Source organism: Colobus angolensis, unplaced genomic scaffold, assembly GCF_000951035.1.
Source record: "Colobus angolensis palliatus isolate OR3802 unplaced genomic scaffold, Cang.pa_1.0 Scaffold24, whole genome shotgun sequence".
Classification (NCBI taxonomy): domain Eukaryota; kingdom Metazoa; phylum Chordata; class Mammalia; order Primates; family Cercopithecidae; genus Colobus; species Colobus angolensis.
This window is the reverse complement of record NW_012115599.1, coordinates 14,298,592-14,311,197: the sequence shown is the minus strand read 5'-3', so window position 1 is coordinate 14,311,197 and position 12,606 is coordinate 14,298,592. Positions and strand designations below refer to the sequence as shown.

At 51.5% G+C, this 12,606-nt stretch overlaps 3 protein-coding genes across 5 annotated transcripts in view; 2 read left to right on the top strand and 1 right to left on the bottom strand.

Moving 5' to 3' along the window:
* The first annotated feature begins 31 nt into the window (after window positions 1-31).
* Window positions 32-4,502, top strand: RPS18 (ribosomal protein S18). 2 transcript variants are annotated; one of them, XM_011945493.1, is made up of 6 exons: window positions 32-132; window positions 638-736; window positions 3,794-3,880; window positions 3,962-4,063; window positions 4,171-4,262; window positions 4,386-4,502. In XM_011945493.1, exons 1-6 carry the CDS (start codon window positions 130-132, stop codon window positions 4,459-4,461), a joined length of 459 nt encoding a protein of 152 aa, XP_011800883.1. In that variant the 5' UTR covers window positions 32-129; the 3' UTR covers window positions 4,462-4,502. The 2 variants fall into 2 exon arrangements, with proteins under 2 accessions (XP_011800883.1, XP_011800882.1); XM_011945492.1 differs by having other exon boundaries at window positions 94-736.
* A 785-nt stretch (window positions 4,503-5,287) lies between these two features.
* Window positions 5,288-6,940, top strand: B3GALT4 (UDP-Gal:betaGlcNAc beta 1,3-galactosyltransferase, polypeptide 4). Its single transcript, XM_011945476.1, has one exon. It carries the CDS (start codon window positions 5,345-5,347, stop codon window positions 6,494-6,496), a length of 1,152 nt encoding a protein of 383 aa, XP_011800866.1. The 5' UTR covers window positions 5,288-5,344; the 3' UTR covers window positions 6,497-6,940.
* Window positions 6,941-7,042: 102 nt separating this feature from the next.
* The window catches only part of WDR46 (WD repeat domain 46), a 9,661-nt gene continuing 4,097 nt past the window's right edge, over window positions 7,043-12,606 (bottom strand). For both annotated transcript variants that reach the window (XM_011945478.1, XM_011945479.1), the window contains exons 11-15: window positions 8,418-8,731; window positions 8,173-8,267; window positions 7,712-7,807; window positions 7,441-7,554; window positions 7,043-7,320 (exon numbers count right to left, since the gene is read on the bottom strand). In XM_011945478.1, coding sequence (XP_011800868.1) covers window positions 7,210-7,320; window positions 7,441-7,554; window positions 7,712-7,807; window positions 8,173-8,267; window positions 8,418-8,731 — 730 coding nt within the window. In that variant the 3' untranslated portion in view covers window positions 7,043-7,209. The remainder of the gene's footprint in view (window positions 7,321-7,440; window positions 7,555-7,711; window positions 7,808-8,172; window positions 8,268-8,417; window positions 8,732-12,606) is intronic.

The window sequence follows — 12,606 nt, the reverse complement described above, 5'->3', positions numbered from 1 at the left end:
GAAACAGTTTCCGGAAGCACTTCTCCCAGATCGCTCCGCCTCTTCCTCCCGAAAGCTATATAATGATACCGCGTCACTTCCGCTCTCTCTTCCACAGGAGGCTTACACGCCGCCGCTTGTGCTGCCGCCATGGTAAGCCTGGAATCCGTGCCGTGATCCAGCGACATCGCAACTCGGGCAAGGAAAGCCGGCTGTTGGGATTCTGGAAACGCCCTGTCCTGAGGGCCCGAGACTTTCCGTATGAAGCCTGGGCTCGCGCCCCTGGAAAGGGACACCAAAGATTTCCAGTTCCGGAGAGCGGGCCCGAGGAAGGGTCACTGCTCTGGCTCACGGAAGCTGCCTGAGGCTTGGGCGTGTATGGGGAACTCTGGCTTCCGCCACGCACTTTTGGAAATGGGCAGGAGACCTGCCTCCTCTCTCCAAAGGTTGCGTTTTCCCAAGCTTGAAAGCTTCATGTGCCTACTCTGCAGGACTGAGGAGTTTGCTGTGTGGTGTGAAAACCTTAGGGGTGGGGATCGGGTGTCTTTGCCACTTGTGTGACAGGCTTAACCGTTTTGTATGAAGTTCGTTTGCCTTATCAACCTTAATGTTTGATAGTTTACTGTGTCTAATTTCTCCTCCGTACTTTTTAAACCAGTCTCTAGTGATCCCTGAAAAGTTCCAGCATATTTTGCGAGTACTCAACACCAACATCGATGGGCGGCGGAAAATAGCCTTTGCCATCACTGCCATTAAGGTAAGTAAAGTAGGGTAAGGAATAGGGAATGTAAATGAGAATTGGGTTGTGAAGACATAAGCAAAAATGAAGCAAGATTGGGGAGACTTGAGTCTCATCCAGATCACCTTGACTGCTGGATTAAGAAAAGAAAGTGGTTTAGGGAGAGACTAACCCCTTTAGCACTTATCACATTTACCACAGAAAATAAGTGATTAAAGCCAAGAGAGTGGTCTAAGGTCGAACCAAAACATTTCCACCCGGGGAAGTGGGGAGGAGGTATGGTTGCTCACCCGAATTCGCTAAGGTTTTCCTGAACCGTGAGATCCTTCTAGATTCGGTTTCTTTACCCACCCCGCCATCATAACGGCAACCCTTCCTGTGAAATTTATATTCCCTGAGAATTGGAGGATTACTGGGCACCTTGAGGGATGAGTAGAAATGCCAACAGATAAAAAGTGTGAAGAAACTTGGAGGGTGGAAGAAGTATGAGCAGGACATTTACTCATATGTCAGAATTGACACTTATGTCGAAGTGTGAAGGAGTACATCTCTCTCTTTGGCTTTTAAGAATCGAATCAGTGAATGCAAGAATAATTATTTCACTTGGGTATTTTCTCTCCACAAACCTAATAAACTCCTGGCTTTCTAGATACACACGTTCTTTTTTTTTTTTTTTTTTCTCCTTAAGTCAGAATTTATAGTTAGTTGTGGAAATAGCCTACCAGTATGTGTCCACTTCATGGGTGCAGGGCTAGGCCTGTCTTAACAGTTCTTGGCTTCTGTTGCATGGTAGATACTTAGGCGACGTTAGCGAATGGATAGTAGTAGGGATACTGTTGGCTGGTTTAAGAAATGTGTAGAGGAAAATTCCTTCTGTTGGGTGCTCTGTGAAACTAATAAGGAACGCAGTGTGAAATACTGTACGTAGATACTTGCTGTGAGGCTTAAGTAGAGGTGCACCATTCAGAAGTGTAATAGAGAAAAACCTTGGATGAAGGTTATTCTAACTAAAGTTAGAAATCTAACTAAAATTAGAAATCTTATTTTATCTATCTATTTTCCCACTCTCATTCTGAAGTAAATCTTCATTTGTAAACATATAATTAAATTTGAGGCTGAGTGCAGTGGCTCACTTTGGAGGCTGAAGTGGGTGAATCCCCTGAGGTCAGGAATTCAAGACCAGCCTGGCCAACATGGTGAAACCTCGTCATTTAATTAATAAATTTGGAAGACCCTGCTCTCTTCTGAATAAACCTAATAATTTGACCCTTGGTCACGTTTATTTATTTATTCTGAGACAGAGTCTTGCCGCATCACCCAGGCTGGAGTGCAGTGGCACGATCTCATCTCACTGCAACTTCAGCCTCCCAAGTAGCTGAGATTACAGGCATACACCCAGCTACTTTTTGTATTTTTAGAAGAGATGGGGTTTCACCATGTTGGTCAGGCTGGTCTTAAACTTCTGACCTCAGGTGATCCACCCACCTTAGCCTCCCAAAGTGCTGGGATTACAGGCTTGAGACACTGCACCCAGCCACGTTTATTTTTTGAGACGCTGTCGCCCAGGCTGGAGTGGCGGAATCACCGTTCACTGCAGCCTTGACCTGCAGGGCTCAAGTCAATCCTGCCTCAACTTCCCAAGTAGTTGGGGCTATAAGTGTGCACCACCACCACGTCTGGCTAATCTGGATCTTGCTGTATTGTCCAAGCTGGTCTGGAACTCCTGGGCTCAGTGATCCTCCAGCCTCAGCCTCCCAGCTCATGCTCATTACAGGCATGAGCCACTGTGAAGCCAACCCTTGATCTCTCTGTCTTGCAGAGAGGAACTGCCATTTATTTTAGTTTCCTGGGGCCTACTATAACAAGTTCATATAAACTAAGAAAATTACGGCACTGGAAGCACTTAAGAACCTTGCCTCTTCCTATCTTCTGGTGGTTATCAGTAATCCTTAGTGTTCCTTGGCTTGTAACTGCATTACTCCAATCTGTTGCTGTCATCTCATGGTCCTTTTCATGTCTCTCTCATGATTTGTCCTTGGATCTAGAGCCCACCCTAATCAAAGATAACTTCATTTTACCTAATTATTTCTGTGAAGACTTTATTTCCAAATAGGGCCACATTCTGAGGTTCTAGTTGGACAAAATGAGGGGCAGGGCTTACTATTCAGTTCATCCTTCACTCTCCAAATCACTTTGGTTCATGAGTTTAGATGGCATGGGTGCTAGTGCTGGTGTTGATATGATGCTACCAATGTAAGCATTAGGTTCTTTTTATAATCACTTGGGCGGTCAGTTCTGGGCACTGACAAAATTCAGTTTGTGATCTTGGAATACTTTGATTATAGGGATACAGGGATTTGCCTTAGAGATTCCGAGGAACTCACAGCCCAAGTACCTTAATCAAAGCCTGTAACTCATAAGACTCTGGTTTACTGCATCAACTTGGAGAGGCAGGCCCCTTGTTCTCCAAAATGCAAGAATCAGAAGGCACTTAGTGACAAATACATATGCTGAGCAATGAGGAGAAAACCCTGCTTTCAAAGGGTTGTCTATAATACTAAATTCTGTGTTCATGATTCAGTCGTGCCCCTGAACAAAGTAAACTTTTTTTTTTTTTTGAGACGGGGTCTCTCTCTCTCGCCCAGGTTTGAGTGTGGTGGTGTGATCTCGGCTTGCTGTGACCTCCGCCTCCCAGGTTCAAGCAATTCTGCCACAGCCTCCCAAGTAGCTGGGATTACAGGCGCCCGCCATCATGCTCGGCTGATTTTTTTGTATTTTTAGTAGGGTTTCACCATGTTGGCCAGGCTGGTTTCGAACTCCTGCCCTCAAAGTCATCCGCCCACCTGGGCCTCCCAAAGTGCTAGGATTACAGGCGTGAGCCACTGCGTGCGGCCCAAAGTTAACCTTCTATCGAATGGTTTATATCTGGAAAGGTGGGTGAGGAAAGGGTGACCTATGGGATTGCAAAATAGATTATTGCAGATCCTACCTTTGTGCGCTTTTTGAATAATGAGGCTATAAAGGAATTTAAAAATCAGATTGAACCCTAATTCCGAAAACCCTCACTTCATTCAGGGTGTGGGCCGAAGATATGCTCATGTGGTGTTGAGGAAAGCAGACATTGACCTCACCAAGAGGGCGGGAGAACTCACTGAGGATGAGGTGAGGACAAGGAAGGGGGCTGGGGGTGGGGTCAGCCTCAGAAAGGGGGCCATGTAGATCTGACCTTGTCCTGCCTGCCAGGTGGAACGTGTGATCACCATTATGCAGAATCCACGCCAGTACAAGATCCCAGACTGGTTCTTGAACAGACAGAAGGATGTAAAGGATGGAAAATATAGCCAGGTGTGTACTGAAATGAGGGCAGGATTAGAGGAAGGGTGGAGGGTCCTGATAGAATCGGGCATAGGTGGTCGGGATGAAACATCCCTCGCCGCCTCCTCTGAATCCAGGTCCTAGCCAATGGTCTGGACAACAAGCTCCGTGAAGACCTGGAGCGACTGAAGAAGATTCGGGCCCATAGAGGGCTGCGCCACTTCTGGGGGTGAGTGGGGGGTCTCATCTCCCTGCCTACCTCGACTCAGCATTCCTCCTACTCGCTCTTCCTTTTCCCCAACCTTTTCTTTGTGCTGTGTATGACCTATGACCCTTCTCTTTTTACCTGCAGCCTTCGTGTCCGAGGCCAGCACACCAAGACCACTGGCCGCCGTGGCCGCACCGTGGGTGTGTCCAAGAAGAAATAAGTCTGTAGGCCTTGTCTGTTAATAAATAGTTTATATACCTATGGCTTCCTGTCCTTTCTGTCCATTCTAATAGGGAATGTTAAAGTGCTGGGTCCCTTTTCCATTTAGAGCTGCCCTACTCAGTTGCCCACACAGTGCTATTGTTTTTAGCAGTGGTGATGCTGCAGACCCTACTGTCTCCCTGTGTGTAGCTAGTGATGTCCCTCTCTGTAAAGAGAAATGTGAGGGGAAAACAATTCCCAGCCTCGAGGGGGTGACCCAGGCCAGTTTAGAGACCACTCCCCTGGGGTTGGTGTGCAGCATGGTTGCGGAGTGGGTAGCTGAGCCTAGACAGTTGCAGTTCAGGTGAGTTTGCAGGTCCTGGTCACTCTGGGTTTTTTGTTTTTAAAAAAGGGGTCATCTAGTTATAAGAGAAAATCTTTGGGGCTGTGACCAAAGCAACAAAGGCAAAAACGTTGGTTATAAAGGGTGTGGTCCCCCTAGTGGAATACGTGGTGGGTTGGGATGGGGAGTGGCTGGACAGGGACAGACTGGTCTCGCTCCATTTGGTGCCACTCCACCCGCCCGGGTTTCCGCGCCCTGCCGCGCTGCTCCGACGCCGCTTCCGGCGGGGATGGGAACGCGCAGCGCGGAAGCGGGTGGCAGGCCGGCCGCCGGGGCGAGGCGGGGGAGGGGCCGTGAGTGCCGCAGTCGGCCAGCCATGGAGTGGAGCTTGCTGGCGGCGAGGCCGCGACGACAAGGTAGCCACCCCCGCAGCATGCCTCGACCGCGGTCCGCACCGCCTTCCCCCGACCCCCAGGGTGCGCTGGTCTCAGTCGCGCGCTCCGCCCGGAGCTAGTCTCCGCCCTTCGCTCTCCAGATTCCTCTTGGAGTGCGCCGCACCATGCCGCTCAGGCTCTTCCGGCGCCTGCTCCTCACCGCTCTGCTGCTGGTGATCGTCTGGACCCTCTTCGGGCCTTCGGGGTTGGGGGAGGAGCTGCTGAGCCTGTCACTAGCCTCCCTGCTCCCAGCCCCCGCCTCACCGGGGCCGCCCCTGGCCCTGCCCCGCCTCTTGATCCCCAACCAGGAAGCTTGCGGTGGTCCCGGGGCTCCTCCCTTCCTGCTCATCCTGGTGTGCACGGCTCCGGAAAACCTGAACCAGAGAAACGCCATTCGGGCCTCGTGGGGCGGGCTGCGCGAGGCCCGGGGACTCAGGGTACAGACGCTATTCCTGCTGGGAGAGCCGAACGCTCAGCACCCCTTGTGGGGCTCCCAGGGGAACGACCTGGCCTCGGAGTCAGCAGCCCAGGGGGATATCTTGCAGGCCGCCTTCCAGGACTCCTACCGCAACCTCACCCTCAAGACCCTCAGCGGGCTGAACTGGGCTGAGAAACACTGCCCCATGGCCCGATACGTCCTCAAGACGGACGATGATGTGTATGTCAACGTCCCCGAACTGGTATCAGAGCTGGTCTTGCGAGGGGGCCGTTGGGAGCAATGGGAGAGAAGCACAGAACCCCAGAGAGAGGCTGAGGTTGGAAATGAACAGCAAGAAGGAGGCCAGGCCTTGCACAGCGAGGAAGTGCCTCTTCTGTACCTGGGCCGGGTGCACTGGCGAGTGAACCCCTCTCGGACACCAGGGGGCAGGCACCGTGTATCAGAGGAGCAGTGGCCTCACACCTGGGGCCCCTTCCCACCCTATGCCTCAGGCACCGGGTATGTGCTGTCAGCGTCTGCTGTGCAGCTCATTCTCAAGGTGGCCAGCCGGGCACCCCCTCTCCCATTAGAGGATGTCTTTGTGGGGGTAAGTGCCCGACGAGGAGGCCTCGCCCCAACACAGTGTGTCAAGCTGGCTGGTGCCACCCACTACCCGCTAGACCGGTGCTGCTATGGGAAATTCCTGCTGACGTCCCACAGGCTGGACCCCTGGAAGATGCAGGAAGCCTGGAAGCTGGTGGGTGGCTCTGACGGGGAAAGGACTGCGCCCTTTTGCTCCTGGTTCCAGGGAGTCCTGGGCATCCTGCGGTGTCGAGCAATAGCCTGGCTTCACAGCTGAGAGTGCCCGGGGCCACAGGAAAGGCAGGAACAGGACCTTCTCTCTCCCAGGCCCAACGCAGGGGCCCTCACTGGCTGCAGCTGATCTGTTTCCTCATACCAGATCCTCAGTCTCACTAAAGACAGCGATATGGGAGACACGCAGGGGCCTGGCCCGCCAGCCTGAAAGATGGTCATCAGGAAGAGAAAAAGAAAAAAATGCTGCAGCTGTTCTCTCAAGCTAGGGCAGAAGAGGGCTGTCAAGGTCCTCAATAAACTTGTCTCCACTTCTTCGAGTGCAGTGTGGTCTTCACCAGGACCCCCAGAACAACACAAACCTGGAGACCCCAGAGGCTGCCAGACCCTGCTTCATGGGAAGGACATCTACAGGGACATGGGAGAGAGGACAGCCTCTCTGAGGAGGAAGGCCCCTAAAAGGCAAAGCTAAGGCCACAGCAGCCACAAGGTATGGGGGTGGGGGTAGAGGCAGGACACTGACTCCTCTGATCCTAGAATGGCCTCATGCTGGGCAAGGGGGAGGGGTCCACAAGATGATCCAGACACGTTATCCAAAAAATCGCTTTCCTCTTTAATACCAACCCACCCCAGGAGCCAGCTGTCCACCCCCAGTTGGGGAAAGGACCACAGTGCCCCACCTCCTTGTTCCAGGGAACACTCTTTTCCCTACAGGCGATCTTGGGGAGAGACTGTTCCCAGGCAACCCTGGAGTCTGGCTCAGCGGACAAATCTGTCCAGGGCAGATGGCCGGGCCCCTGTGGACTTGGCCTTCACTTCCTTATGCTGCTGCTGCTGCTGCTGCTGCTGAAGGCTCTGCCGGACCTTGTCCTGGGGACCGGAGAGGGGGAGGACACAAGGACAGTGAGAAGTGGCAGACTGACAAGGGCAGAGGCACAAGCAGGAGGGTGTAGCCTGTGGAAGGCCCGGCCCATCCCAATACTCATCTACCCTGTGTTCCTCATCCATGACCTTCCTCTTCCTCTTCACCAGGCTTGCTGTGGAGCTGCGGCCCTTCTGCTTTGGCTTTGGCTGGAAGGGAGCCTTAGCCTCCGGGTCGTAGCCCTGAGGGAGGGGACAGGAGTGAAATCTGTTACAGCCTCGGTCGGAGTCAGGGAACTGGCAGCACCCACCTGCTGGCCACACTTCTGGGGACAAGCCATGGTGGGGAGAGGATGTGGGGGAGAAGACAGGCCTGGGCATTCAGGGGCCTGCTCCATACCAGCCTCTCTATCCGCTCCTTCTTTCCCTGCTCCAGAGAGATGACATCCACCTTGGCCAGGGCTCGTGGGTCAAGACAAATAAGCTCTGCAGGTACCTGGGGGTTTCACAGAGGGATAGGACTCAGCAAGGAGCCACATGAGGGTAGCACCAAAAAGGGAAGCCAGGAAAGCTGCTGAATCCCTCTACCCAGGACCCCCAGCATGAGACCTCAGGATAGCTTTCTCTACCTCCAACCCAAAACCACATGCAAACCTTCCCCAGCAGCAGGGGCCTCACAACCATGCTGCACACCAACCAGCAGGGGAACCTCACCTTCTCCAACAGGGGCAATCTCACCCTCTCCGCCAGGGGGAACCCTGACCCTCTCCAGGAGAAGGGAACCTCACCCTCTCCAGGAGGGGGGAGCCTGACCCTCTCCAGCAGAGGGGAACCTCACCCTCTCCAGCAGGGGAGCCTCACCTTCTCTAGCAGGGCCTTCACCTCCCACTCCTGGCGTTGCTTCCGGCTTCTGTAAGGATTACTCTCCAGGCCATCAAAGTTGGGCTCACCGGCCCCTGAAGGGAGGGAGGGAGGAGCATGGAGCCGTAAGGAAAAACCTAAGTCCAACAGCTCCAGCCCAACCAATCCCCCAGCTCCTGGATGTCTCAGGCCCAAACTTCCACCCAGAGTTCATTCACTTCAAGCCCCATCCCTGGCCCACTCACCAGGGACCAGCATGCTGGTGATGCCCCCACTGTGCCCCACCCCTAGCACATCTTCAAAGGGGCAGAACTGAAGGCCATGCACAGGGCCTGAGAGCCGGTGGGTGAGGTAGGGCTGTTCAAGGGAGGGTGGGCTGGCCTTGCCCTGCCCTGCCCAGATGTTGACAACGTCACCCATTCCCGCCACCAGCAGTCCCCTCTGGGAGAAGGCCAGGTGCCCTGCTCCATGGGGCAGGGTCCGAGTGCTCAGAGGCTGGTAGGTCCCTCTCAAGTCAAAGATCTTCAGCTGGTGGTCTAGGCCAGAGGTAGCCATGTACCTGGTGAGAGAAGAGGGATCAATTAATCTGTCAGTAAATGGGTTTACCAAGCAAGCTGTGGCCAAGTCCAGGCATCAAGTCTGGCTGGGGAGAAAAAGATTAATAGTAATAACCACTACCATCATCCTGAACACCCCACAGGCATCCTCTTGGTTAAGCTGCACACAACCCTTACTATTTTTACTTCCCTGTAAGAGGTGAGGAAACTGAAGTTCAGGGAAAGGAAAGCTAGGGCAGTGGATGGTCAGGCCTATCTCTTTAGCATCTGCCTCTCATCTGCTAACACCACACAGCCCTCTCGAGACACGGGAGTCAAAAGGAGCACCCACACGACAGGCTGCACCTAAATGTGATGTCCCCCTGTACACACATGCAGCACACAGCCCAGCAAGGGGAAAGAGCATCTGCAGTGGTCAGAAAGGCTTCATGGGAAAGGTAGGATTTGACCCACTCTAGGTAATTCTCAAAAAAGTACAGGAAAGAGATACACAGCAGGTTCAAATGCATTGACACCAGAGTGTGGAGACTGAGAGGGAAGCAGAGGTTATGTTAGCAGGATTGCTGGGAAACATGGTCAGGAAAATCAGGAGCGGAAAATTTGTGGGGTTTCTTTAAAGTCAGACCGAGGACCCACAGCTCACAATCCCAGCATTGCTCTCTGGCAATGACAAATCACAAACTGAAGGCTCCAAGGACTTGAGAAGACCTACTCAGAAAGTGGTGAAGTAACCCTTGGCCTGCCCCTGTGTGCTTTCCCTGGAAGGAGGGAGGGAAGGTTGGGACTAAATCCTCTCCAGGAATCACGTACTGCATAAGTTGTTTACTTTCAGAAGTTGGAGTTTCTTTTCTTTTTTTGAGACAGGGTATCACTCTGTTGCCCAAGCTGGAGTGCAGTGGTGTGACCTTGGCTCACCGCAGCCTCTGCCTCCCTGGTTCAAGTGATTCTCGTGCCTCAGCCTCCCAAGTAGCTGGGATTACAGGCATGTGCCACCACGGCTAATTTTTGTGTTTTTAGTAGAGTCAGGGTTTCGCCATGTTGGCCATGCTGGTCTTGAACTCCTGGCCTCAAATGACCTCCTCTGCCTCCCAAAGTGCTGGGATTACAGGTGAGGTTGGAGTTTCTATGTTCAAGTTATTCCTTAAAGAGGGAAGCTGAAGGGGAACCAGCCAGGTAGGGGATGTATGTTTGCCAAGAGGCCAAGGACTCTCTTTTGCCTTGGCTATGAACCCAGAAGAAGGGAACTAAAGAGTTTTTATGAGCAGAGACTTGCACAGTGATGGAGCCCAAGGGAGGCCCAACTGGATACTTCCGACAAGATAATCAGGGCCCTGACTTTACCACAGAGAAAGGCCATCAGTGCAAACCAGGAATTACCGAGCGCTCCTGGAACACAGGGTCACATCCTTTGGTGAACCAACAACTCAAGGATGCATGCTGGCTCTTCTCCCCTCCACACACCCATCTATGGGATCCCCTGGGTAAAGACCAGCCCAGTGCCAGATGGGAGTCTGGGCCATACTACTGTACTACTAAACTTGCAAGCAGCAGTTCGGCTCTGAGAAGTCAACCCAATCCAATCCTAATGCAGGCTACCAGAACACCTCTTATGAAAGATGGTCAGCTTCATCGCTGGAGTCCCTGTGGCCTATGTGACAAGCTCCTGAGAAGGACCAGAGAAAAGCAGGGATGGGCTGAAGATCACAAGGACCAGAGCTGTCCAGCATCAAGGTGTTGATTAAACTTCAGGCCTCAGCTAACTAGTGATTAAGCGCTAAGCAGAGGAGTGGCTGACCCAGGTAGCCCATGGGGGGCAAGCTACAGCTTTGGCCCAGTGGCCCAGAGAGGGCAGAAACCCTTGGGCAGGGCTTCCGAGTCTCCTAGAGCCAGGCTGGTATAGATATGGAGTAAAAAGGGCAGAACCAAATCACTTGTTCACAAAGATACAATTACAGAGGCCAAAGATACAGTTACAGAGGCCAGGAGCGGTGGCTCAGGCCTATAATCCCAGCACTTTGGGAGACCAGATGGGCGGACCACAAGGTCAGGAGTTCGAGACCAGCCTGGCCAACATAGTGAAATTCCATCTCTATTAAAAATACAAAAATTAGCTGCGTGCAGAGGCACGCACCTGTAGTCCCAGCTACTCAGAGGCTGAGGCACAAGAATCACTTGAGCCCAGGAGGCGAAGGTTGCAGTGAACCGAGATCGTGCCACTGCACTCCAGCCTGGGTGACAGATCAAGACTCCATCTCGAAAAATAATAATAAATAAATAAATGCATCACCTGGCCTCTCTCCAGCCAGACCTGGAGAGAACAATCATCTTGAATGGCAATGATGAATACAGCGCTCCCTATTTGCTAAGCACTGTGCTGAACTATATGCCTTAACTCATCTTAATGTCTACAACAGCTTTTATATTCTCAAAAACCATAGCCATGGCCGGGTACAGCACTTTGGGAGGCTGAAGCAGGTGAATCACAATGTCAGTAGTTCAAGACCAGCCTGGCCAAGATGGTGAAACCCCGTCTCTACTAAAAATTTAAAAATTAACCGGGCATGGTGGCAGGTGCATGTAATCCCAGCTACTCAGGAGGCTGAGGCAGGACAATCGCTTGAACCCTCGGGGACAGAGGTTGCAGTGAGATTGCGCCACTGCACTCCAGCCTGGGTGACAGAGTGAGACTCTGTCTCAAAAAAAAAAAAAAAAAGCATAGCCACAAGTTTTTATACCTAAAGGGTAACTGGAGCACCACACCAAGGCAGGCTCAATGATTCATCCTTTTATCTCCAGAACGAAAGGAATCAGAGGAAAATACAAATCAGAGAGAACAGCTGTGGAAAATGCAGATCCTCTCTCAGGAACAGCAGAAATCCAAAGCAGACACCACCTCTACCCCTCACATCAGCCAGACCTGGAGAGAACAATCATCTTGAATGGCAATGATGAATACAGCGCTCCCTATTTGCTAAGCACTGTGCTGAACTATATGCCTTAACTCATCTTAATGTCTACAACAGCTTTTATAAGGGCTTTAAACTAGGGCTTGGTAAACTACTGCCCATGGGCCAAACCTGGCCCATCATCTAGTTCTGTATAGCCCACAAGCCAAGAATGGTTTTTACATTTTTAAGTGGTTGAAAAAAAATCAAAAGAATATTTTGAGACTGTGAAAACTGTATGAAATTCAAATTCCAATATCCACAAATAAAGCTTTATTGGAACATGGCCACTCACTATTTACTTACACCATGGCTGCTTTTGCTCTACAACACACAGCCGAGTGGTCATGACAGAGACTACGGCATCCTGATTTGCACTCCTGCTTTGTACACTACAAGTCACAGTGACACAATCATAAGTGCTGCACAGCATTCTGAGCACCTCACATATCACCTATCATTACCTAACTGTGTGAAAGATGTTTTCAAAGATGAAATACATGAAATCTCTACAGATCAGCATGAACATTAGTATCTACAGTCAAATTTGATCATTTGGAACACTAACTTTGTACATGAACTAGGCAAAATGTTATCCTCAAAAAAAGAAATTCAGTGCTTCCCATTAGTAGATCTGTATTACACAAATATCATATTTATTATTATTTTTTAAGACAGGGTCTCACTCTGCTGCCCATGCGAGAGTACAGTGGGATGATCACAGCTCACTGCAGCCTTAACCTCCTGTGCTGAGGTGATCCTCCCACCTGAGCCTCCTGAGTAGCTGGGACTACAGGCATGCACCACCACACTCAGATAAGTTTTCTATCTTTGTAGAGACAGAGTTTTACCATGTCACCCAGGCTGGTTTTGAACTTCTGGGCTCAAGCGATCTGCCCACCTCAGCCTACCAAAGTGTTAAGATTACAGGC

Bases quoted from the DNA above. Each gene is read 5' to 3' on its own strand.
- RPS18 (XM_011945492.1), top strand. From the start codon at position 587: ATGTTTGATAGTTTACTGTGTCTAATTTCTCCTCCGTACTTTTTAAAC. The intron at 3,881-3,961 runs GTGAGGACAAGG...CCTGCCTGCCAG, and splicing joins GAGAACTCACTGAGGATGAG to GTGGAACGTGTGATCACCAT. The intron at 4,263-4,385 runs GTGAGTGGGGGG...TTTTACCTGCAG, and splicing joins GGGCTGCGCCACTTCTGGGG to CCTTCGTGTCCGAGGCCAGC.
- B3GALT4 (XM_011945476.1), top strand. From the start codon at position 5,345: ATGCCGCTCAGGCTCTTCCGGCGCCTGCTCCTCACCGCTCTGCTGCTG.